This window comes from Panthera tigris, chromosome A1 (genome assembly GCF_018350195.1).
Source record: "Panthera tigris isolate Pti1 chromosome A1, P.tigris_Pti1_mat1.1, whole genome shotgun sequence".
In the NCBI taxonomy this organism is placed as follows: domain Eukaryota; kingdom Metazoa; phylum Chordata; class Mammalia; order Carnivora; family Felidae; genus Panthera; species Panthera tigris.
This window is the reverse complement of record NC_056660.1, coordinates 123196796-123224377: the sequence shown is the minus strand read 5'-3', so window position 1 is coordinate 123224377 and position 27582 is coordinate 123196796. Positions and strand designations below refer to the sequence as shown.

General features: G+C 35.9%; 1 protein-coding gene across 2 annotated transcripts in view; it reads right to left on the bottom strand.

The window, feature by feature from the left end:
- MTREX (Mtr4 exosome RNA helicase) overlaps window positions 1-27582 on the bottom strand; it is a 105100-nt gene that overhangs the window by 13319 nt on the left and 64199 nt on the right. For both annotated transcript variants that reach the window (XM_007079939.3, XM_042986785.1), the window contains exons 19-23: window positions 25541-25669; window positions 13759-13869; window positions 12341-12529; window positions 7198-7361; window positions 1774-1879 (exon numbers count right to left, since the gene is read on the bottom strand). In XM_007079939.3, coding sequence (XP_007080001.2) covers window positions 1774-1879; window positions 7198-7361; window positions 12341-12529; window positions 13759-13869; window positions 25541-25669 — 699 coding nt within the window. The remainder of the gene's footprint in view (window positions 1-1773; window positions 1880-7197; window positions 7362-12340; window positions 12530-13758; window positions 13870-25540; window positions 25670-27582) is intronic.

The following is a 27582-nucleotide window of genomic DNA, read 5'->3' as shown; positions in this document are numbered from 1 at the left end:
ACATCTTCTCCCCAAATTAAGAATTATGGTTTAGTTTAAGCCCAACTCCTTTGAAGAGGAAACATACTTGGGCTCTCAGAAAACAGTACTTTTATAGTGCCACATTAGAAAAAAAAAAGCAAATGCAAAAAATCAGCCCTAAGACAAAGTTGGACACAGGCAGAAGGGCAGCAATCCAGGTCCAACTTAGGTCTTTTCAAAGAGAATTTGACAAATACTTTTAACAATTGTCTTTGAAATTAATGTAATGTAAAAAGAGAGTAAAACACAATATTTTGTAAAGTAATGTGTTCCTCATATGCAAATTGCTTCACAGGTGAATAGTGGACACTCTCAGAGGAGATAAATTGTTTCTGGATTTTTGTCCTATTTGTAATCATTGCCACATCAGCTGTAATTCTCATCAATAATTAGGGAGCTGAGAGAAAAGCACCTACTTAAGTCAATAAGTAATGTATTTGATCTGCTTAATAAGGAAATAATTAACAGATCAATGGCAGAATGGAAAAAAAATTTGTCTTCTACAGTTTACTTGAAAGTTGCACTAAATGTATATAGTAAAAGGTCTTCTAAAAATTTAGATATCAATATTAAATTATTCTTAGGAGGCAAATGTCTTTGTCTTATTTTGTCCACTTCATCCACCATGAATAAAGTTTGAAATGTAAAACACACATTTTACTTTTTAAAACAAATCATACGGGGGGGGGGGGGGGGCCTGGGTGGCTCAGTCAGTTAAGCGTCCAACTTCAGCTCAGGTCATGATCTCGTGGTTCACAGGTTCAAGCCCCGCGTCGGGCTCTGTGCTGACAGCTCAAAGCCTGGAGGCTGCTTTGGATTCTGTGTCTCCCTTTCTCTCTGCCCCTCCCCCACTTGCATTCTGTCTCTGTCTCTCTCTTGCTCTCTCTCAAAAATAAACATAAAAAAAATTAAAACAAAAACAAAACCCAAACCATATCAGCTTTTGGAATAAAGTACAAGACTCGTTCATGTTCTTGTGGTATGCCATCTAGCACTTGTTTTTGATTTTTAAGAGCTGCTGAAAGGGAGCTCTTGCTAAACCAGCAATCAGAATCCTAGAGCCACCACCTCAAACATTGCCTATGAAGATTTTAGCCTCTAGGAGGATCAGCTGTTTCAAAGTTGTTCTCCATTACTGGAAGGAGAGATATTAATTTAACCTCCCCTTTCATTTTCACTCTTTTGCCTCCCTTTATTTTCATTCATTCATCTTTCTTTCCAGGACTATCTGACTAGACCAGACTTCAAACAATGCACTGAGTTACAGAACAAATTTAAAACTTGGAATGTGATTAATGACTATCTAGAAATAAAATCCTATTTCACTCTCCTTTCTGATAATCATATTTAATTATTTACAACTTCTCTTACTATATTTGTGTTGGAGTAGCAATTTTTTTTTATTAAATTCTTTTTTTTCCTTTTAATGTTTATTTTTGAAAGAGAGGGAAAGAGAATGAGCAGTGGAGGGGCAAAGAGAGAGAGAGAGGGGGACAGAGGATCTGAAATGGGCTCTGCGCTGACAGCAGAGAGCCTGATTCAGGGCTCAAAGACACAAACTGTGACAGCATGACCTGAGCTGAAGTTGGACACTTAGTGGACCCAGGCACCCAGGCTCCCCAAGTAGTGTTGATTTCTAATTAACATTGCCCACATGTAAACAGGAAATAGTTTCATAATTAAAAATATCCATAACCACTAAGTTACAGGATATATGAATTAATAAATAAGGTATTAAATCTATTAACTCACATTCTCTTGAAACACGAAGCAGCTTAGTAGTGCCGTTGCCTGTTCTGCAGACAGGTCATTGAAAAGGCCATTAAACATCATCTCAGTTAGAAGGAGTTCATCAGCACTAGATCACCACAAAAAAGAGAATAAATTTCAAATGTCATAACATAAAAACACACACATGTTAACATACATGTTAAAATGTAACAAGTTGTTTTCTTAAAATATTTATTTTGAGAGAGAGAGGGAGAGAAGGGGAGAGGGAAAGGGGGAGAGGGAGAGGCAGGGAGAGAGAGAGAGAGAGAGAGAGAGAGAGAGAGAGAGAGACAGACAGACACACGGAGAGAATCCCAAGCAGGCTCCGAGCTATCAGCCCAGAGCCTGACACAGGGCTCAATTTCACGAACCATGAGCTCATGCCCAGAGCCAGTATCTAGAGTCAGAGGCTTAACCAACTGAGCCAGGTGCCCCAAAATGTAACAAGTTTTTAAATAAAGCCTATTATTTGACCATGATGAGTAATCAACGAGGATGACAAGGATTTATTTAAGAAAATGGCAGGTCTTTATATTTATCAACACATCAATAATAAATGTAAAATGGGAATTTCATGTAAAAATACCATTCTAGCAAACACCAAAATGCAAACATTTACTGAAATAATTTTATTTCTTAACTCTCAGCATACCAGGAAAAAGAGTCATCACCATTTTTCCTCTGGGTCCAGGGTTCCATTTAATTGTTTTTAAGTTATTTAACAAATAATTTATAACAAAAAGGGATAATGAAAAACAACTTCATTAGAAATCTTAATTAGAATGTACCCATAGTAGCCACACATTTTATTCCACAGTCTCCCAATGTTGAGAATGTGTATAACCCAGATGGGCAATGGTCTTTAAACGCTACAAATTGCTGTTCATCAACTATCATCCACAAATCTGGACTATATCCATGTAGTATACGCAATTCCAAATTTCTTTTCTTTTTTTTTTTAGTGTTTATTTATTTTTGAGACAGAAAGAGACAGAGCATGAATGGGGGAGGGTCAGAGAGAGGGAGACATAGAATCTGAAACAGGCTCCAGGCTCTGAGCTGTCAGCATAGAGCCCGACGCGGGGCTCAAACTCACGGACAGTGAGATCATGACCTGAGCCGAAGTCGGCCACTTAACCAACTGAGCCACCCAGGTGCCCCGCAATTCCAAATTTCAAATACATCCCCAAGAGGTACTAGCTCATCATCATGTCTGGTTTTTTTCCTGCACTTAATATTATCAAAATATACTACTGACAGCAGATTTTAAATACATCTCCTTTAAAGGTTCTAGCTTATTATTTTTGGTTCCTCTTTTGGATCATCAAAATACACTATTTTTAAAAATTTTGACAACTTGTAATTCTGTTGAAGAGAGGAAGGCCATCCTCTTTGCTGCATAATTATTGTACAACATTTTCATATTCAGGTTTATATTATACAGATTAGAATAATCGGGGTGCCTGAGTGGCTCATCAGGTAAGTGTCCAACTTCAGCTCAGGTCAGGATCTCATGGCCCGTGTTGGGCTCTGTGCTGACGGCTTGGAGCCTGGAGCCTGCTTTGGATTCTGTGTCTCCCTCTCTCCAAATAAATAACAGTTTAAAAAAAAAAAAAAAAGATTAGAATAATCAATCCAACCAATTTTTTTTCTCTCTCCAACTTTTTCTTGATAATTTCCTTATATTTACCACTGTTTTCAGTATTTGATTACTTAAAAACCATATCAAACACAATTTAGCAAGCAAATCATAAAAGATGAAAGACAGTTATAAATCCTTCTAGTAGAATGGGATGATCCAAGTTCTTAGCACAAAACATCACATAACTCCTTCTTGAACCGAAAGAAAAGTAAAATAGGAATCGTAACTTTTTCTTTCTGTCCTTAGAGATCTATTATTCCCTTATTGATTCTTCAGTTTGAGAATTTACCTATAGTCTAAGATTTTGCTTATATGACTTCACTATCATCACTGTGTCTTATGATTTGTCTAATAATTGGAAAATATCTTTCTTTTTTTTCTCCTTGCCATCCTGGGTAGAAAACAAAAAATTATAAATTTTTAACTGTGTTCAATGGAAGCTACAAAAGACTACAAAGACAGTGTTTCTAGAATTCTGTAATCAAGGTTCCATAAAGTCTCTTACATTTATAAAACAGTAACCATGAGGGTGTTAACTCTATTTTTATTAAAAAAAATTTTTTTAATGTTTATTCATTTCTGAGAGAGAGTGAGACAGAGGGCAAGCAGGGGAGGGTAAGACATAGAGGGAGACACAGAGTCTTAGGCAGGCTCCAGTCTGAGCTGTCAGCACAGGGCCTGATGTGGTGACCTGAGCAAAAGGGGTATGCTTAATGACTGAGCCATCCAAACACGCTCGGTATTCAATTCTATTTAAAAAAAACAAACAAACTTTACTTTGACTTCTAAAAAAGGATAAAGTCTCTATCAATCTTTATAAATAATTTTAACTATTCAAAAATAAAGTTAAAAACTAAATTTGGTCTTCTGATGGTAAAAGGAGAGTTAAGTCAAACAAAGAGGACAGTACAAATAAGGCAAGACAACTTAAGGAACTACATGTTATTATATACACCCTACAAAAGCAGACAGGAAAGATTACTAGATCATAGGAGAGTGATCTAACAGGTTATATAGGCAATTATGTAAAAAGAAAATTGAGAAACTCAAAATAAGACTGGAGACATTCATAGCAAGTTTCATAACATCTAGGAAAAATATGCAGGAATGAGCAGGATTTGAGGTGGGAGCGAGGGAAAAGGTCATGCTAAGAGAAAGAAATATGTGGGATATGGCTACAGAGGAAGGGCAACAACACTAAATTATGGAATTTATTCTAAAAGCATTAGGGAATAACTGACAGACTTTTATCAAAAGATTGACATGACAGGATTTGTGCTTTGGAAAGAATACTCTGAAAGCAGTATAAAGGATGGGTTACAGACACTCAAGATAGGAAGCAACAAAAATGAGGGCTTCTGTAGTACCCTAGCAAGAAATAATGAAGGCCCACTAGTAGTCAGTGGGAACAGTTAAAGGGGCACAGATGTGGAGGAAACCGGAAGATGGGAAGAGAGAGAGAAGGAAGAGAAGTCTAGAATGACTCCCAAGTTTTCTCTTCAGAGGTTGGGTCTTATTCAGCAAGACAGAAACCAAAGGGAGAAGCAAATACAGGGGGAAAGGTAACATACTTTCATATGTGATAGTGTTACTTCTATCTCTCTACCTAGTCTGTTTTAGAATATAACCAATACCATTCTCCCAAGACTAAATCCAGCTATAGATACTTAAGAGAAATTAATTTCTATGTTGTTAGATTCTATATAATATTACAAAGAAATAATTCCAATAACATTATTTTTGGCATATGAATTAGTAGACCAGTGTTGTGGTGAAGCTTTATTCCTGGGTAAATTATTAACCTTAAGGTGCCTACGATTCTTTAACGACAAAGTAGGAAAGTAGGTTTAAGGAAAACTAGATGCTGACATGCCAAATCTAACTTGAACAAATGATATATTTGGCCCAGACAGTGACTAAAAAATTCTGAATTAGCTTGTGAATACTTAAAAAACAAGGGATTTCATTTCACCTAAAAATCTGGATTTTTGGCTTTTCTAAATTGAAAAATCTGATAACACATTATTCCATAATAACAACTATTTGGGGCTGGGTTGTTGCTGCCCCCTTTTGGTGGCCAAGAACTGTTCTGGTTTACCACAGTCTCCTCCTGGCTGGCTCCTGTAGACACCAGTTCTTAACAGCCGAACTAAATGATCAATAATAGTATGAATAGGCCTGCCCCAGAAACGTCTGAAACCATATACAAGGCCTATAATTCTCCAGCTCCATCCATTAGAGCCACGGTGAATATACAAGTAACTGTTTCAAAAACATGAACTCATTGAGAATAATGGTTGTTAAACCATGGACAAAACAAGATATATCTTCAGGCTAATGGAAATCACATAGAGACCTTGAACCAGAACCGTTCAATGGGCCCTTCCTGAGTTTCTGACGCACAGAAACCACCAGAGACAATGAAATGACTGCTATGGTTTCAAGTCATTTAGTTTTAAGGTCATTTGTAATATGGTAAAAGATCACCAAGATAGATAATATCTTATATCCAGTTTTATGCTGTGGCCTATAATATGCTATGCTGTAATTCCCTAATTGTTAGCCCCAAACTTTAATAACAACTCTAATATATATAAAAAGCAAATGGTTATTACACTAAAGTTTAAGGTGGGAATATGTCCATAATTGTAAATAAGAATTCAGTACACAAAACTGTGTATAAACTAAGATTAGAATTAAGTAAAAATCCAGAATGCATTAACAAAAAGAAAAAAAGGATTACATCAATATGCCAATTGCATTTGTATTAAATAGTAGAATGAGGGGCGCCTGGGTGGCTGAGTTGGTTGAGTGACTTCAGCTCAGATCATGATCTCATAGTTCGTGCGTTCAAGCTGCAAGTCAGGCTTTGTGCTGAAAGCTTGGGCCTGGAGCCTGCTCGGGATTCTCTGTCTCCCTCTCTCTCTGCTCCTGCTCTGTCTCTCAAAAATAAACATTAAAAAAAATTTTTTTAATTAGTAGGTGGAAGAAAATTTTTTTAATGTTTGTTTGTTTGTTTGTTTGTTTGTTTATTTATTTATTTAGAGAGAAAGCATGAGCAGGGGAGGGACAGGAAAGAGGGAGAAAGAGAATCCCAAGCAGGCTCCACACTATCAGTGTGGAACCATGAGATCATGACCTGCGTCGAAATCAATAATTGGACACTTAACTGACTGAGCCACACAGGCACCCCATGAGATTTTTAAAATTCTTTTTCTAATTTCTCTATTTAATTCTTTTCTAATTTCTCAATTTCATCATCAAAAACTGCATTTACTGGGGCGCCTGGGTTGTTCAGTTGGTTAATGTATCCGACTCTTGGTTTCAGCTCAGGTCACGATCTCACAACTTGTGAGTTTGAGCCCCATGTCAGGCTCTGCATGCTTTGCCAGCACAGAGCCTGCTTAAGATTTCTCCCTCCCTATCTCTCTCAAAATAAATAAATGAACTTAAAAAAAAAAAGTGCCCATTTAAGGTGCCTGGGTGGCTCAGTCAGTTAAGAGTCCAACCTCAGCTCAGGTCATTATCTCACATTTTGTGGGTTTGAGCCCCGCGTCGGGCTCTATGCTGACAGCTTGGAGGCTGGAGCCTGCTTCGGATTCCGTGTCTCCCTCTCTCTCTCTCTCTGATCCTCCCCCACTCGCACTCTGTCTCTCTCTCTCTCAAAAATAAACATTAAAAACAACAAAAAAAGTGCCCATTTAAAAAAAAAAAAACACACTATCTCATTTTAAAATCAGTTTTCTAGAACAACCAGGTTTTACCTGCTTATCTCACAAGCCACTCGTCCTTTCATCTCTATGACATCAGAAGAAGTAGCAAATCCCAACCTCCTTAAAACACGTTTGCGGCATTTGAGCTCATCCATTTGTAGGACAGTTCTTGCTTTCTTTAGTTCTCGCTTTGCAGATTTAATATCTATTGCAATCTAAGGCATATGAAAGTATAAAGAAAGTTCAATAAAGTAAACAAAGTAAAATGAAATTTACTCATGTAATGAAATAAAAAATCTTTCATAAAGATACCTTACAAGGATACCTGGAACTTCTTAGATACTTACCTAGGATATTAGAAAAAAGGAATAATACATCTGTAGTTATTAAATACTTGTATAAATGTTAAATATATGGAAATATAAAACATCCATTTGAAAAATGTAAGGCAACTTAGGGAGATATAGGAGTTGATGAAGTTTAAGAAGTTGGGGAACAGAGTATGATTCTTGCTTAAATAAGGAGCAAGGAGGAAAGTCTAGAAGGAGAGTTGGACAGCCAGCAGCTAGATAAGGTAACCTGCTGGAGGTAGAAAAACTCAGTGGTAAATTAGAATAGGCTTTCCCAAGATAAGATTTGACCATTAATCATGCTTCTAAAGCAGCATCAGCTCCAGCTTTTCATCCTTAGAAAATGTGGGGGTAGTTTAGAGAAGAGCAAAAGGAGATATATGAATCTTATTTCTTGGCTACTAATATTTCCCCCATGATGTGTCCTGAAAGGTGTTCCTTTCTCTTTGCCTTCTAATTCTATCATAAAACTGCCAAAGCTGGAAATGGCTTTAGCAAAGAGAACAGGTCTTTATTCTATATTTTAAAAGGAAAATGTATTTTTAGGTCATCCTTCAGAGTGGATGAGTTTTAAAATTCTATTTATCAGTAAATATTACATACTTTCAAACTGTGACAAGAATATCATAGTACAAGAGCAAGACAACACTGGATTCCAAGGTTAGGGCTTCAAGTTCAGAAAAAGACTGGCAAAAAGAAAATTTTAGGGAATAGAAGTTAAAATTCAAAGATTCTGGAATTTTGCAGATTTATTAAGACTCAGTTGAGGAGCAGAAATGATAAAGGCAAAACAGTGGTCAGTAATGGATATTTACTGACAGCTAACTATGTACCCTATTTTCAGTGCTTTACATTATTTATTTTTTTAAAATTTTTTAATGTTTATTTATTATTTTGAGGTGAGGGGCAGAGAGAGGGAGACACAGAATATGAAGCAGGCTCCAGGCTCTGAGCTGTCAGCACAGAACCTGACGCAGGGCTTGAACTCCTAGATTGAGAGAGATCATGACCTGAGCTGAAGTTGGATGCTTAACTGACTGAGCCACCCAGGTGCCCCGAATTTATTTTTATTTTTTTAAAATGCTTATTTGAGAGAGAGTGAGCGCCGAGTGGAGGAGGGGCAGAGAGAGAGGGAGAGAGAGAATCTCAAGCAGGCTCTGCACTGTCAGCACAGAGCCTCATGGAGGGTTCGATCCCACAAACCATGAGATCATGATCTGAGCTGAAATCAAGAGTTGGACACTTAACTGACTGAGCCACCCAGGTGCTGCTACATTACTTCATTTAATTCTTATAGCAATATGTAGGGTAGGTAACTAATATTAAATACAAATTTTACAAAGATAAATATCTGAGACAGAGATTACTAAGTAATTTGGTCAAAATCACAGAGCTAGTGATTAATAAAGATGGCATTCAAAACCACTCTGCCAGCCGTCAGAATCCAATCTCTTAATGGTTATCTACACTGTTATGAACAAATGTGTTGTCATAATGCTATGAGGATAAAAAGAATGCTTTCTATGCTGGACAATTTTCTGCATAACTAGCATAGCTATACTAGCATAACTCATCAGGTCTATTAATATTAAAAAAAGTTGTTTTCTACAGTGTCTTTGAAAGAGGATGTCCTCTTTAGGATGACCTAAAAGAGAAGAGTGATAAGTACTCAGAGGCATATAAAGCTTACCAGTTAGTAGAAGACAGCCCCCTATTAAAGATTTTTTTCCTCAATAAATTTTACTGAAATGTACTTTGGATATACTGAGTTAAATAAAATATTATTAGAATTAATTTCACTTTTTAAAATGTGGTTACTGGAGAATTTGCTTTTTCAGACAGTGCTACAAGAACATACTTGTACTACCTCACCTTGGAGTCTCAATTCCTAGAAGCAGGAAAACTTGGTCAGATGTGAGCACTTAAAATGATGACAGCTGAGGGATCAGATTTTTGTCTTCTTAGGCAGGGTTAAGGGATGTGAAATTTATCCTTCAGTCAGTAGGAGGCCATAAAAAGACTTGTTTTTCCTTCCCTAAATTGTTAACTCTTTGTAGTTTTCTTTCATTATAAAATGTTATAGAAGCACATTACAGACAATTAGGGAGCAAAAAACAGGAAGAAAAAAACACTGCTATAATCTCACTGCCCAAACAACCACTTAAGGTTTCCCTTTTTGTCTTTTTGGTATATGTTTTTATTTTTGCTAAATTATAATCATAGTCCACATCAATTTCAGATCCAACTTTTTACATTTAATGCTCTTGTGTAAGCATTTTTCCACATACTGTTGAGTTTTCACAACAAGATTATTTAGTCAGTCCCTTAGCCAGACACTAAGGCCTTTTTCCTTTATGTCAGAACAGCTCAGGTAACACCACTCTCTGTGGCTTTGCACCGTTTTCTTTGTGGACGTTTTCCAGTCATTATTAAACCAAGCTCAAGTCTCTTTGTTTTCGTGTTGTGGAATTGCTAAGGGTGACTCTCTGGTGGAAACAGAGAAAGTAAATGTAAGAAGGTAGGGAGCTGATGCAATGGTCCCAAGGAGAGATGAACAGGCCAGGATCATGGGTATCCTTGTAGAAGTTACTAACACTTTTGGTTTCTCAGTTTCCTCATCTTGAGCAGTACCTTCATGGTGGATCAGAGCATGGTGCACTACATGTCCACCAAGAACACAGCTGCTGTGCCCCACCGCAGCCCAGGGCCCCATTATGTTAGTTCACAGAAAGCTAGAAAGAGTGTTGTAAAACTGTGAACTAAACATACTACTCTGTTAAGCCAAGAAGTTTCCACTCACACACTTGTTCAATAAATACTAGGTATCTATTTTATAAAGAGATCACTTGGGATAGAGGAGAGTACAAGAAAGCTAAAATGAAATGCCTGATCCTAAAGAGTTTAAAATAATAGTTTGTGTAACAGGAAGACTAATGTGATAAAAGTGGCATGCGATTAAAAGCTGAAAAGGCTTAACAGCAAGGAGCTGTAAGTTTGAAGGCGGATGGAACATTTCTAGAGTACAAAAGATTCTAGTTGAAGAGAAGTATACAGTGGAAAGTAATGTCTTCACTTCAAAAAGCTTTTCCTAGGGGCGCCTGGGTGGCGCAGTCGGTTAAGCGTCCGACTTCAGCCAGGTCACGATCTCGTGGTCTGTGAGTTCGAGCCCCGCGTCGGGCTCTGGGCTGATGGCTCGGAGCCTGGAGCCTGTTTCTGATTCTGTGTCTCCCTCTCTCTCTGCCCCTCCCCCGTTCATGCTCTGTCTCTCTCTGTCCCAAAAATAAATAAAAAACGTTGAAAAAAAAAAAATCAAAAAGCTTTTCCTAAATTCATTATTCACAATAAATAATGTATCTGTGAGGCAGTACAAGTATGTTCTTGTAGCACTGTCTGAAAAAGCAAATCCTCCAGTAACCACATTTTAAAAAGTGAAATTAATTCTAATAATATTTTATTTAACTCAGTATATCCAAAGTACATTTCAGTAAAATTTATTGAGGAAAAAAATCTTTAATAGGGTGCTGTCTTCTACTAACTGGTAAGCTTTATATGCCTCTGAGTACTTATCACAGTCTTCTGCTCTTTTAGGTCATCCTAAATTAATTATCTGTAAATTAACTAGTTTTTCTGGTTAGAGACTACAGCTAATTACCCTAAAAGCTGCGCTATTACATACCACTAGGAAGGCTATAATCAAAAACACAGACAATAACAAATGTTGGTGAGAACACAGAGAAATAAGAGCTTTCATAAATTGCTGTAAATGTATGTATGTACATTTACATACATGTAAAGTGGTATAGCCACTTGGGGAAAAAGTGAGCAGTTTCTCAAAAGGTTAAGCCTAGACTTACTATATGACCCAGCAATTCTACCTAATTCCACACAGGAGAAATGAAAATATCTTCACACAAAACTCGTACATAAAAGTTGGTAGCAGGGTTACTCAAAACAGCCAAAAAGTGGAAAAACCCCAAATGTCTATCATCTGTTGAAATGTTAAACAAAATGTGGTATATGCATATAATGGAATATTTTTCAGCCATAAAAAGGGATAAAGTACTAATTCATGGCTACCACATGGATGAACCTCAAAGACATTATGCTAAGTGGAGAAAGCAGACACAAAAGGCCACATACTGTAGGATTTTACTTATATGAAATCTCCAGGATAGGCGAATTGACAGAGGCAGAAAGGAGATTTGTAGTTGCTAGGGGCTGCAAGATGGGAGAAATAGAGTTGACTGCTAATTAGTATAAGGTTTCTTTTGGGGATGATGGAAATGCTCTGGAATTGTGACAGTGGTATGGTTGCAGTTATCTGTAAATATACTAGAAACCACTGAAATGTATGCTTTATTTATTTTTTTTAAATTTTTTTTAACGTTTATTTATTTTTGAGACAGAGCATGAACAGGGGAGGGGTAGAGAGAGAGGGAGACACAGAATCTGAAACAGGCTCGAGGCTCTGAGCGGTCAGCACAGAGCCCGACGCGGGGCTCGAACTCACAGACCGTGAGATCATGACCTGAGCCGAAGTCAGACGCCCAACCGACCGAGCCACCTAGGCGCCCCTGAAATGTATGCTTTAAAAGGGTAAATATTACTATACATGAATTATATTACATTTAAAAAAACTTAAGAAAACCCATCAAATACCAAATTATAACAAAATGATCTTCATCTTGTCTTGGTGATAAGAGGTGATGGTCTCCTCAAAAGATAAGGAGATATTTCCCTGTGTTAGCTGATGAAACCAATAGGAAAAGAAAATAGAAAACACATAATCATCTATTTAGTAAAATATATAGAATTTTATGATACAAACTAAGTTTCTGCCATACCTGTGCTTTTTTTTCACAAAGAGTATACACTGTTTCCAAATTTGGATCATTGTGAAGTGGATGAGAATACATTCTATGTTCAAAAGCCTCTACTTTCTGGATGACTTTTTTCAGCCCTTGATCTTGAATGCCCATATCATCAATAGGATCTAATAAGGGAACACCATCAGGAAAACGTTTCTGAACTTCCTGAAACAAAAAATTTATAGACAAAATTATTTAAGACTAAATAAATATTTCCTTCTATGTATTTCTGGGCACAAACACATTGAAAAATGCACTTAAACTGGATTGTACTTTTCCGTTGCATTTGGTTTTGAAACCTCCTTTTGAATCATACCATGATATACCGAAACAGGGATGTGTTAAATTTATTAATAATTTTAGTATTTAGAGCTGAATAGTTCTAAGTGTGGTACAACTTATTGATAAACACATTATTGTACATTTAGGTTGTTGTAACCTTTCACTGTCATAAATAATCCTATATTAAACAACCCAGGTGTAAATGGTTTTCAGTTTTCACATTATTTCCTTGGGGCTGATTCCTAGGGGAGTGGGGTACTACTGAGTCGAAAGACATAAGTTTTTTAAAGGGTCCAGATTCCTGTCATTAATTTTGTGTTTTGGGGTCTTTTCTTTTTTCTTTTTTCTTTTTTACATGATTTAACTGTTAAATATAAGAGCATCTGAGTTCAGAGAAGGGACAGCTCACTGTAGGCTGGTACTGCCCTGGGAGACTTTCAAGGTCTTGGGATAGGCCTTAAAGGTAAAATAGAATTTGGTGAGTTAGGGATAAAACAACAACAACAAACAGTTTATCCACATAAAAATTCTATAAAACTGTCAAGACAATTATTCAATTCAGAAAGCCTGCCTAGGACCACAGCTTGAATGTTCCTGCTCTACAATGAAAGCATCCTGTTTGTTTTCTCAAATTCAAGTACAGAGCCTTTGCTGACCAGTAAATGATAATCCAAATGTTTGCTGACCAAATAACTAACAAAATTCCATTTTCTTCCCCTACTGGAAAATAGATTTCTAGAATGTCATAATTTTTCTTATTGAAAATAAAACTAAAAAATGGTTAAAAGTCCTGGCACATGATTTTTATACATAAAATTTTTAATGCAGTCTAGTTATTTTTACTCAACAAATAAAGCAAAACATTTTGCATAAAACAGTAGCTATGTTTTCCTTTTTGGGTTCTCCCTTACTTCTCACTTTTGGTATATTCAAGGAGTGGACAATCTATACAAAAATCACGAACTTCCACTACTGGCAGTGTTTATAGTTTTTTTTTTTTTTTTTTTTTTAAAGAAAGCAATATATTTTAAAGCATTTAAGCTGTCTTGTTATAAATTCTATTTATCTTTACATAAAATTTATATTTAAATTTATAAAACTAATACGTGTACCTGTATTGACTTTAAAACACTCTGTCTATTATCCACTGGCCGAAGGTCTTTAGGAATATAAAGCCTAACACTGCTGATAGCAGACAGGAGGTGCACCAAAACTGGAACAACCTACCAAGAAAAAGTTACAGAATGCTACAATTAAAACTGCACATTTTCAAACTCTGCCATTTCCCAAATTTAGCTTGAATCCTTAAAACGAAGCTGTATTTACAATTTGTAGCACATATGATTAAGTAGGTAATAATCACTATAGAAGCACATATCTTACCAGAAACTGTATTTCAAAAGTAAAACCTAATTCAAACTTCTAAATAACAGGTAAATAAATGGCACCTAAAAATTAGTTATTCCCTCAATACAGAATCCATGCTTTATTTATTTGCATGTACTCATTATTGGCACTTTTTGAATATCTTAAAATATAATAGCACTACACAGGAAGGAAAGACTCCTGTTTATGGGTGAGTAGGATTCATGTAAGCTCTAGATAGGTTTTTTTTTTTCTTTTTAATTTTTTTTTTTTTTAACATTTTATTTTTTTTTGAGACAGAGAGAGACAGAGCGTGAACAGGGGAGGGGCAGAGAGAGAGGGAGACACAGAATCGGAAGCAGGCTCCAGGCTCTGAGCCGTCAGCCCAGAGCCCGACGCGGGGCTCGAACTCACAGACCGCGAGATCATGACCTGAGCCGAAGTCGGACACTTAACCGACTGAGCCACCCAGGCGCCCCACAAGATAGGTTTTAATGAAGAGATGAAAAAAAGTATTTCAACCACAGAAAACAGTATACTCCATTAGACATAATATTCAAGAATCACCTATCTTCAAACTTTCTTTCATGTTCTCTCCTGACAAGAATACCTTTTCCTCACCATGAAGTATACCATTTTGCTTCCTTTAAGGAGACTGACTTTAAATTTAGAGGTTGTCTGTACACTGAGAAGTTAACACTTTTAAAGGTCCAAATTCATCAGTGTATTATTCTCAATGGCTACCTTACTCTGATCGCTACTAAAATAAAACAGCTGCCATTGGCTTGCTGGTTAACAAATATATTCATAGTGTTTTATTGAATAAAATGGTAGAGCAGTTGAGCAGAGTTTCTAGAGTCAAGACTGCCTGGGTTTTGATTCAGTTTTCTGCTAGTTTTGAGACCTTGAGGAAGTCCAAATTTTTTAGGCTTCATTCTTCCTATTTTAAAAATGGAAATGAAATTATATCTATCTCATTAAACTGTTGTGAGAATTAAATGAAATAATGCATGTAAAGTGTTTTAAAATAGTTAATAAGCACCTTTAAAAAATGTTATTTAGTGTAAAAGCTAAAAGAACAGAGATCATATTCAAATACCAAAGAGAAAAGAAAGAAAAAATGGAGAAAGTATGTATTGTTTAAAGCAGACAGCTACAACTTCTTATTCAAAAGTGACTAAAATAATAATACAACAAACTGTCCACTGTATTTTCTCAACTAGATCTTTCCAACTGTTAATAGCTTGCCATACGTGCTTTTCCTCTTTCTAGTTAAGACTTTGGGATTTTGGTGGGGGAGTGTTTTTCTTTCTGCCTTCCTTTTTCCTATTTTAACCATTTAAAATTAATTTGCAGATAACATGTCACTTCACCAGCAAATACTTCATCATGTATCTTCTAAGAATTACCTCATTATACCATAAAAATTTAATAATATAATCTAATATACAGTTCATATTCAAATTTCCCCAAATGACTCACTAATGCCATTTATAGATACTACCACCAGCTTTATTATTTTTTTTTAAGTTTATTTTTTTGACAGAGAGAGAGAGAGAGAGAGAAGAATAAATCACAAGTAGAGTTGGCAGGATTAGCGTGGAGCCTGATACAATGCTCGAACTCATGAAACCAAGAGATCATGACCTGAGCCAAAAGTGAGTTGGACACTTAACTTGACTGAGCCACCCATGTACCCTGATACTACCACCACTTTTGGATCTAAGATCCAGCCAAGGATCATTTCTTGCATTTAGTTGTCAGATCTCTTTAGCCTTTTTAAATCTAGAATACTGCCTACTTTGTTTTTATGGAATTGACATTTTTATATAATTTCAAGTTTTTAGAAAAGTTACTAGAACAAAGAGTTCCCATAAACCTTTATTCAGATTCACCAAATATTCACATTTGCCCCATTTGCTTTATCATTCTCTCTCCCCACACATATACCACATCCATAGTACAAGTATTAAAAGAGGGAAATTTAATGTTGAAACAATTATTATCTAATCTATAATGCATATTAATATTCCATCTACTTCTCCAATAATGCCTTTTATACCACACTTGTTCTCTTCCACCACTCTACGTATCCAAATTAGGATGATAAATTATGTTTAGTTGTGGTAATTCTTTATTTTACTTTAATCTGGAACAGTTTCTCTTTTGTGTGTGTGTGTGTGTGTGTGTGCTGCTCAGGACACTGACATTTTTGAATACACTAATTATTTTATGAATGCCTCTGAATTTGGGTTTGTCTCATTATGATGAATCATGAAATTCAGGATATGAATTTTTGGCAGAAATGATGTTTTTTGTTCTTCCTGTCTACTGGTCAACATTACTAGTGATACTAATTTTTATGACTTGATTCAAGTGGTTATCTCTGGCATTCTCTAATGTAAACTTACTACTTTTCCCTTTACAATTAATAGGAAATTTATAGGGATATTCATTACTTTGTAAATATCCCATTCCTCGTTTAAACTGTCAACTCACTAGTTTTAGGATCCATGGATTAGTTATTTGGTAGTTGCCTAATGGTGACTTTTCTAACATATTCGTTCCTTCTATATTTTACCTACCTACCTACCTACCTACCTACCTACCTGCCTCAGTGTGGATTTGGGGCTGCTTTCACTTGATTATAATATTTTAATATAATTATTTTTATTTTCAAGTTGTCAATTTCATGTTTAAATAAGACATTAGGGGCGCCTGGGTGGCGCAGTCGGTTAAGCGTCCGACTTCAGCCAGGTCACGATCTCGCGGTCTGTGAGTTCGAGCCCCGCGTCAGGCTCTGGGCTGATGGCTCGGAGCCTGGAGCCTGTTTCCGATTCTGTGTCTCCCTCTCTCTCTGCCCCTCCCCCGTTCATGCTCTGTCTCTCTCTGTCCCAAAAATAAATAAAAAAACGTTGAAAAAAAATTAATTAAATAAGACATTAGGAGGGCTGAACTGGTTACTGAACCAGCAATTTGTGACCCTTGCAAATAACAGATGCAGTGTCTGAATCGAAAGAGAACACTGACATATATGTACATTATTCAAAATGTCAGAAAACAACAACATCCAGGAAGACATCCAGGTGGCTTACAGACACATGAAAAGATGCTCAACGTCACTCATCATCAGGGAAATACAAATCAAAACTATGATGAGATACCACCTCAAACCTGTGAGAATGGCTAACATTAACAACACAAGAAACAACAGGTGTTGGCCAGCATGCGTCAAAAGGGGAATCCCCTTGCACTGCTGGTGGGTATGTAAACTGGTGCAGCTACTCTGGAGAACAGTGTTTTGGAGGTTCCTCAAAAAACTAAAAATAAAACTACCCTACAATCCAGCAATTGTACTATTAGGCATTAACCCAAAGGACACAAAAATACAGATTTGAAGGGGTACATGCACCCAATGTTTATAGCAACATTATCAACAATAGCCAGACTATGGAGGGAGTCCAAATGTTCATTGATGATTGGATAAAGAAAATGTGGTATACATATGCAATAGAATATTACTCAGCCATCAAAAAGAATAAAATCTTGCCATCTGCAACGACATGGATGGGGGTAGAATGTACTATGCTAAGAGAAATAAATGTATCAGAGAAAGATATAATGAGTTCACTCATGTGTGGAATTTAAGACACAAAACAGATGAATATATGGGAAGGCTGGAGGAAAGAGAAGAAAGGGACACAAATCACAAGAGACTCTTTAATGATAGAGGATAAAATGAGAGTTGACAGAGGGAGGTGGGTGTGAGATGGGCTAGACTGGGTGATGAGTATTAAGTAGGGCACTTGTGATAAGCATTGGGTGTTGTATGGAAATGATGAATAACTGAATTCTACTTTTGAAACCAACACTGCACTGTATATTAACTAATTAAAATTTTTAAAAAGGAAAAAGATAAGCAAATGATAAGGTAGCTAACATCAGAAGTCAGTAAGTTTAAGTGAATACAACCTAAATAAGTTTCAGATGATCTCATTTCTTCAAATCAAGGACATTAGCTAAAATATAATTTTTGAATTTTTCATCCAGAAAAGATACATGTATTTTTTTTTAGTGTTTATTTATTTTTTTGAAGGAGAAAGAGACAGAGCATGAGCAGGGGAGGGGCAGAGAGACAGACACACACACACACACACAGAATCTGAAGCAGGCTCCAGGTTTCACGCTGTCAGCAAAGAGCCCAACGTGGGATTCAAACTCACAAGCCATGAGATCATGACCTGAGCCGAAGTTGAAGGTTTAACCAACTGAGCCACCTGGGCACCCCCAGAAAAGATATTTTTTGAACTAACTACATTTTAATCAAGTCCAGGCCAAGTTATTTAAACCAATATGTTTTATTAAATTTTAGATTTATAAAAACTAAATGTGTGCCTTGATCTCATTTTCCTTCAAGAACTCTGGAAATTAACCAAAAGCTTGCAGCAATCCAAGAAGCATTTAAAAAGCTTAATTTTGTATCATACACACTCCAAGTTAAAAGAAAGAAAAATGACTATGGAAATGCCACTTCCTACTCATATTTCACGCAAAGGAAATCTGGTTTAAACCTATCCAGACTAGTGTTCACAGTAAGTGCAGTTGAGAGATGAAATTTCCTTATAAATTGTCTATGAATCCTGTGTCCAGGATTCCTATTCAAAATATTAATTTACAGAAGTGAACAATATTATATACACACACTATGTCTTAAGGTATAGTCCTTCTCTCTGTTTTACTAGTATGATCATTCAATAGAACTCAGAGTTCTTTTTAAAAAGGCATGTTTCATGCTCTGTGTATGTTGCTTTCTCAGCTGGAAAAGCAATTCTTGTCTGAAAAGATCCTTACAAGTCAGTTTTCTTTTTTTTTTTTAATATTTTTTAAAATGTCTATTTAGTTTTGAGAAAGAGAGAGGGAGCAAGCGAGCGAGCACACGAACACGAGCAAGGGAGGGGCAGAGAGAAAGGTAGACACAAAATCCAAAGGAGACTCCAGGCTCTTAGCTGTCAGCACAGAGCCCAATGTGGAGCTCGAACCCATGAACCGTGAGATCATGACGTGAGCCTAAGTTGGACACTTAACTGACTGAGCCACCCAGGAGCCCCAGGTCAGTTCATTTTCTTAATACTTCTTTTATAAAACCTTTATTGACTTCCCCCCACCAAACACACTCTACTCCAGTTGGAGGATACATTTTTGATGTTCACTAACTTGAGCACAAAATGTTCCCCCCATTAAGCTGTAAACCCCTTGAAGTCAGAGACTATATATATAACTTATACTAATACATCCCCACTTAATTCCTGGAAATAAACTGAAAAAATGTTATATGCTGGGGTGTCTTGGTGGCTCAGACGGTTAAGCATCCGACTCTTGTATCAGCTCAGGTCATAATCTCACAGTTCTTAAGTTTAAGCCCCATGTCAGACTCTGGACTGACAGCACAGAGCCTGCTTGGGATTCTCTCTTCCTCTCTCTCTGCTCCTCCCCCACTCATCATCTCTTAAAAATAAATAAAAATTTTAAAAAATGTTATGCATTGGGTGACTCATTCAGTGAGGTTCTTGATTTTTGGCTCAGGTCATGATTTCATGTTCTAGAGACTGAGTGAGCCCCCTGTCGGTGTAGAGCCTGCTTGGGATTCTCTCTTCCCCTCCCCCACTCACTCTCATGCTCTCTCAAAATTAACCTTTAAAAAAAAATTATACTTCAATTATACCCCAGTTTAAAAAATGTTATAGAAGGAAAGACGCAGGTTGCCTAGGACCCAGGGGCATCTACCCTGCACAAACCATTAAAATGAGACAAATCATGATCATTATGTAGTACAAAGCTTCTCAATATCTTTAAGTAAAATGGGCACAGTGACTAAGCTAAATAAAATCTGGGCCAGAAGCAAGATAGACAACAAGTAAGTTTTCCTTAAAATACTAACTCCAATGAAATTAGTCATTAGATCATTATCTTAAAGAGTCAAAACCTTCAGTGAAAGAATGTCATGACTTTTCATCGATGTCTGTCAGGAGAGAAAAAGAATGTTGGCATGTGTGCTACATGCTTGCCATTGCAAGCTGCAATAACTTCAAAGGTCCTTTTGAATACAGTGACTATCAGCTAAATTGTGGGAGTTTTACTCTCATTTACAGTTAAGCAGTCAACTGTAAAATACACATTATGGAAAAAAAATCATACAAGTTATAATAGGGCTGAAGTTTGAGCAATGAAATTATAAGATTGAATTGAAACCAAACGTTAGGTGGGATTCGGAAGTAATTATACTTTTAATTATCACTCTAAAACATTTAATAATGAATAATATCCTTCAATACTGGCAATTCCAAATTTCACTGTCATTTGAAATGATCCAAAGCAGCATCCTCTGATGCTGCAACGGCAGATTTTAATTTCGATAAATCAAAGGTTATTATATCATATATCATCACAAAGACATTTCTTAAAATTCCTAGGAATACACCACATACTTAATGTTTTAAAATAACAAAATTCCAGTATATCTGCCTTCAAATACATACTTGGAATCTCAGTATTGAGGTTTTACCTGCAGTAATTTTGTCCTAATTATTAAAAGGGGGGGTGAGATATTCAAGAAATACAGGTATCTCATATGGCAAACTGAATGTTTTGCAATTAATTGAAACCACAGGTAAACTGAGGAGCTTGAGAAGATGGCAGAACAAGAGGATCCTGAGCTCACCTCCTCCTATGGACACACCAAGACCTTAACTACAGTGCAGCTCATTCTGAAAAGGGACCAAAGACGTATAACAGCTCTTCCACAATGAGGATAAAGAAAAAAGGCCATACTGAGAAGAGTAGAAGGGGCAGGGACACAGTTGGGAACCAACTCTGTCAGCATGGTGACCCACAAACAGGAGTGATATCACAAGCACACAGTTCCACCTGAGGAGTGAAAGGATCAAATCCCACATCAGGTACCCCTACCCTGGGATGTGCATCAGGAAGAAAAGCCCTCTTATAACATCTGGCTTTGAAAATCAAGGAAACTTCACTCTGGGAGAGTCGGAGGGCTAGAGGAAACTTAGAATCCACTCCTAAAGTGCCAGTGTACTCATTCAGTTTGAGACCCAACAGAAAGGCAGCAGTTTGAAAAACATACAAGTTATTAAGTGAAGGAGATCTACTAAGTAATTTTAGGGTGTGTGCCAAAAGGGCTGGAAGTGTAGGAATTTTCTCGAGAAATAAAGTCTTACCAGGTGCCATTTTTCTTCCCCTCCTGTAGCCTAGCTGGCCTGATGCTTGCAGAAGCCAGTTCTGACACTCTCCATTTACCTTCTAGCACTGCTCAACCTGCTCTGGTGTTCCCCTGTGGATCATCCAACCCACCTGCCCTGACAGGAGTTCCCCCCAAAGTGGCTCATGCCATACCATACCCACCAGGCAGCCTCAGCTAGAACCTGTGTCCACCCAAAGTGACTACTGCCAAAATAACTAGTGAGCAGCAGCTAGAATTGGTATCTTGCCTGCCAGCATGGTCTCAACAATTATAGCTGGGCCTCACTAATTAAAACAAAAGAAATGAATAAATAAAATAAAATTACTCTCACTGACTAAAATAAAATAAAATAAAATAAAATAAAATAAAATGAAAATGGAATAAACACTTCAAACAAAAGATACAAACACTGACTAAAAGGATAAAAAACAAGATTCATCTACGTGTTGCCTACAAGAGACTCCCTTCAGACATAAAGACACAAACAGACTAAAAAGTGAAGAGATGGTAAAAGACATTCCATGCAAATGTAAGTGGGGAAAAAAAAGCTGGGTAGCAACACTAAGACAAAACAGATTTTAAAACAAGAAGTGTAATAGGAGATAAAGAGAGACATTATATAATAATGAGATCAATCTAACAAGAGGATGTGACAATTGTAAGTTTCTGTGCATCCAACAGAGAAGCACTTAAACTTATAAAGCAAATATTCAGAAACACACTGGGAGAAATTGACAGTAATAAAGTAAGAGTAGGGGACATGAACATTTACATCAATGGACTGATCACCCAGATAGAAAATCAGTAAGGAAAACAGTCGCTCTGAAGAACACATTAGACAGCATAAAACAAACAGATATATACAAAACTTACCATCCACAAGACAGAAGAATACACATAATTTTCAAGTGCACATGGAACACTTTCCAGGACAGATTACATGTAAGGCCACAAAACAAGTCTTAATGAATTTAAGCCTGAAATTATATCAAGCATCTTTTCCAACCACAATGATATGAAACTAAAATTCCATTAGAAAGAAAAACTGGAAAAAAAACACAAATACAAAGACTGACTTCAACAATACATTTAAAGTATCATTCACCATGCTCAGGTGGGATTTATTCCAGGGATGCAAGGATGGTTCAATATCCACAAATCAATCAACAGGATACACCACATTTACAAAAGGAAAGATAAAAATCATATGATTTCCACACATAAAGGAAAAGCTTGTAATAAAATTCAACATCTGTTCATGATAAAAACTCTCCACAAAACAGGTACAGATGGAACATACCCCAACAAAATATGGGACACATAACAAACCCACAGCGAATACCATTCTCAATGGTAAAAAGCTGAAAACTTATCCTCTAAGATTAAGAAGAAGGCAAGGATGACTACTGTTGCCATTTTTATTCAACATGGTACTGGAAATCCTAGTCACCGCAATCAGACATGAAAAAGAAATAAAAGGCATCCAAATTGGTAATAAAGAAGTAACACTGTCACTGTTTGCAAATGACATGGTATTACATACAGAAAACCATAAAGACAACACCAAAAATTGTTAGAATAAACAAATTTAATGGAATTGCAGGATCAATATACAATTATCTGTTATGTTTCTCTACATTAATAACAAGCTGTAAGAAAGAGACATTAAGAAAATAATCCCATTTACAACTGCATCAAAAAGAATAAAATACCTAGGAATAAAGTTACCCAAGGAGGTGAAAGTCCTGTACTTTGAAAACTGTAAGATAATAATGAAAGAAATTGAAGATGACACAAAAAAAGGAAAAGATAGCCCATACTCAGGGACTGGAAGAATTACTACTGTTAAAATGGCCATACCACTCAAAAAATCTACAGACTGAATGCAATCCTTATCAAAACACCAACAGTATTTTTCAAAGAACACACAATCCTAAAATTTGTGTAGAATCACAAAAACCCAACAAGCCCAACAACCGAAGTAATCCTGAGAAAGATAACAAAGCTGAGACTCAACACAACTCCAGATTTCAAACTATACTACAAAGTTATAGTAATCAAAACAGTATGGTACTGGCACCAAAACAGATCAATGGAACAAAAAAGAGAGCCCAGAAATAAACCCATAAAGAAGGAAGGAAGGAAGGAAGGAAGGAAGGAAGGAAGGAAGGAAGGAAGGAAGGAAAGGAAAGGAAGGAAGGAAGAAAGAAACCAACCAACCCATTATATGGTCAATTAACCTAAGAAAAATGAGGTAAGAATGTACAATGTGGAAAAGACAGTCTCTGCAATAAATGGTACTGACAAAACTAGACAGCCACATGCAAAAGAATTAAACTGGACCACTTTCCTATACCATATGAAAAAAATAAACTCAAAATGGATTAAAGAACTAAATGTAAATAAGAACCAAAACCATAATACTCCTAAAAGAAAACAAAGAAAACATTGCCTTAGCAATATGTCTTTTCGGACTGGCCTCCTCAGGCAAGGGCAACACAAGCAAAAATACACAACAGAGTCTACATCAAACTAAAAAACTTTTGCACAGCAAAGGAAACCATCCACAACATGAAAAGGCAACCTACTTGAAGGAAAAAGATAATATTTGCAAATGATATATCCACTAAGAGGTTAATATCCAAAAAAAAAAAAAAATTAAAGAACTCATACAACCAAACACACACACAAGATCTGATTAAAATTAGACAGAGGACCTGAATAGATATTATTCGAAAGAAGACATTCAGATAGCTGACACACACATGAAAAGATGCTCAGTATCACTAATCATCAGGGAAATGAGAATCCAAGCCACAATGAGATACCACCATACACCTGTTAGAACGACTAGTATCACAAAGATAAGAAATTAACTGCTGGTGAGGATGTGGAGAAAAGGGACCCCTTGTGAACTGTTGGTGAGAATGTAAATAGGTACGGCCACTATGGAAAACAGGCAGCTCGTCAAAAAATTAGCAACAGAAATATCATATGATCCATTAATCCCACTTCTGGTTATCACCCCTAAAAAAAATGAAAACACTAATTTGAAAAGATATATGTACCCCTATGTTTATTGCAGCATTATATACAAATACAACAGGCAAGATATGGAAGCAATCTAACTGTCCATTAACAGATGAATGGATAAAGGTGTGTTTTACACACACAGGCATAAAAAAGAAAGAAATCTTGTCATGTGCAACAACATGGATGGACCTAGAGGGTATTATGTTAAGTGAAATAACTCAAAGATAAATACCACATGATTTCACTTATATGTGACATCTAAAAAACAAAAGTAATAAACAAAAAGCCAAAAACAAACTTATAAATACAGAGAACAAACAGACTGGTGGTTGCGAGAGGGAAGGCAGGTGAGGTGATGGATGAAACATGTGAAGGGGATTAACAGATACAAACTTCCAGGTAGAAAATAAGTCACAGGGATGAAAAGCACAGCATGGGAAATAGAGCCAATAATATCATAATAACTTCATATGCTGGCAGATGGTAGCCACACTTATCACGGTGAGCATTTTTTTAATGTTTATTTATTTATTTTGAGACAGTGTGCACATGTGTGTGAGTGCAAGTGGGGGAGGCACAGAGAGAGAGGAGAAAGAGAATCCCAAGCAGCCAGACACAGGGCTGAATCTCAGGAACCCTGAGATCAGGACCCGAGCCGAAATCAAGAGTCAAGGCACTTAACCAACTGAGCCACCCAGATGCCCTCATGGTGAGCATTTCTTAATATATATAAATACATAAATGTCGAATCACTAAAATAATATTGTATGTCAACTACACTATAATTGAAATTTTGTTAAAAGCACATGTAAATTAAATGGTTCCAACTAGGGAAACTTATGAAGGAATTTTCAATTATTAAAACACTGCTTTCATATTTCAAAGGAATATAATAAACATGAAGTAACACTGTAAAATTATTTGATCATAAAAAAGATAAAACATCTTTAGTAGTCCCAGTAAAATCCAGCTTCATGTGAAAATTTAAATTATTAAATTCTCTTTATCTTTCACTTCATCTTTGTTTACCTGACCACAATTTGATACAGAAACAGAGAGCTTAAATCTCATTAATCATCCTTTTGATATTTTAGATGGCTTTAATATACCTTTAAAAACTCTGAAAACTTACAATTTTGACATCAAGTATGTTCACTATAATCATATGCAGGAAATATAGTGATTATAAATAATTCAATAAGTACTTGAAATCTGAAGATGATAAATAAAGTCCAAACCTGCATCTCTCCTTTCTCATCAGGCTTAGCTGGTTTTGCAGCCTCAGTAGCTGAATTTTTCAAACTTTCTTTGCTACAGCGCAGAAGTACTTCTACTACATATAAAGGATCCAGTTCACCAGAATTAGGCTAGGAAAAAAACAAGATAAAAGGAACTTATTATGTCTTAAAAACTGATGGAAAAATTTTAAGTTTTATATGTACATGGACTATGTTCTCAGCATTTAGCATTATGATAATGGCACATACTGCACAGTAAATATTTATGTCATGATATGAAGGCTGTCCTTCTTTATCCTTCAACATGCTCCACTGGATGAGAAAACACAGAAATTAGTTGAAACTTCAGAATTCAGATGAGATTTTATGTTCAAGATGGTATGGCTTGATACTTATGAATTTAAACAGTATGAGTTCTTAACTATGACATAAAATGCCATTTCAAGTTTCTAATGATTAATCATTTTATTATATCAGAATTAGAAAAATAAACTGTAAGAAATTAACAGTGTCAGAAAACAAATCTGTTATCTTCAAATTATCCTAATTAAACAACATGAAAATTATCCTCATAGCACCTCTACAATGTGTTTTTATACCATTGTATTAAGACTTTATTAAAAGACTTTTGTCTTTTATATTCTCTAATAAAAACATGATTGTTGAGATACAAGGATTAATTGCATGTGCAATTTATGATAATTTGTTTGACAGCAATGTCTTTCAAACAGCAGTAAGACCTTTTTCTTCAGTAAAGAATTCCTCTCTGCTTTTTAATTCAACATGTGAGTGATCTCTTTTGCATAAAATCAATAAAAGGAAAGTTATTTTGACTGAGGAGTGAACATGTCAAAGAAATGACTGCTTAGTATCCCCCCAAGCACAGTTACTGTTCAAAACTGGAAAACTTTTAAGAAATAAACCCATACCTACGATCTATTTCTGTAATCAACTACCAACTGCTTAACAATGGTAAAATATACTTCCAAATACAAACCAAAAATACAATCACAGTTATCTTAAATTACTGAGTTCAAATTTCTGAAAGCATAAGCTCCATTCCTCAAGAAAACTCAGTTTTTTTTCTTCAACTGGGTTTTTTTCCCCCCTCAACATACTTTTTTTCAAATTATGGTTATTTTTAAAGAAGTTTCAAAACATTCTCCACTTCGGTATAGACACAAAAGCCGAATAGTATTTTCAATTAGGTCTGTAACTGCAAAGATTATGTATTATGTAGAGCTTAGTCAATATAAAATAATTTTATAAACAATGAGCCAAATAGTTATGACCCAACTGTTAATTCTTCCAGGGGACAAATGACTGTAAGGAGAATCAAGGACTATTATCTTTAGTTTTCCAGACAGGAAAAAACCCACTGTGTGAGACACATTCTACAGTCTCATTAATGAACTAACTCCAAAATGTTAGATGACAAATAAGTATTTAAACAAAAATAATCTAAGATTTATCAACAATCTGTAATGTAGAGAATTTAAAACTGTCTTACTAGGTTTAGCTCCAACTCCACAGATTTTTTTCAATTTAATATTCTCCCTCTGTAAGCTATATCACAGAAGTGACTGTCAGAACTCAAGTATATCATATGTAATTTTTGTAAAGCTATCAAAATCACTCTCAACATTCCAGAAATATTCCTTAAGTGTTATGACAGAAGCACACCTCAAAAACTTTAGTGTGGCATCAAATGGAAATTTGCTGTTAAAAATATTTCTTAAGATTACACAACTGCTCTTTTCAATGAACTACTTCTAAGCTCTGTACTGTGGTAAAGATGGGTAACATCGTCCTTCACATAAAAGAGAAAATAGTTACTCAGATGTTCTATTTGGCTTTTCAATGATTGTCTTAGTATAAATTCTTTATTTTTTTTTTTTTAGTATAAATTCTTTAAATTTGTATGACTGTCTCCTTACTTTTAACTTCTTAATCATATAATTGAACTATATTTTTCCTAACTTTTCATTCTTTTAAAAATATGGCTAATTTCCTACTGTAAATGGAAATTTTCAGATTAAAAT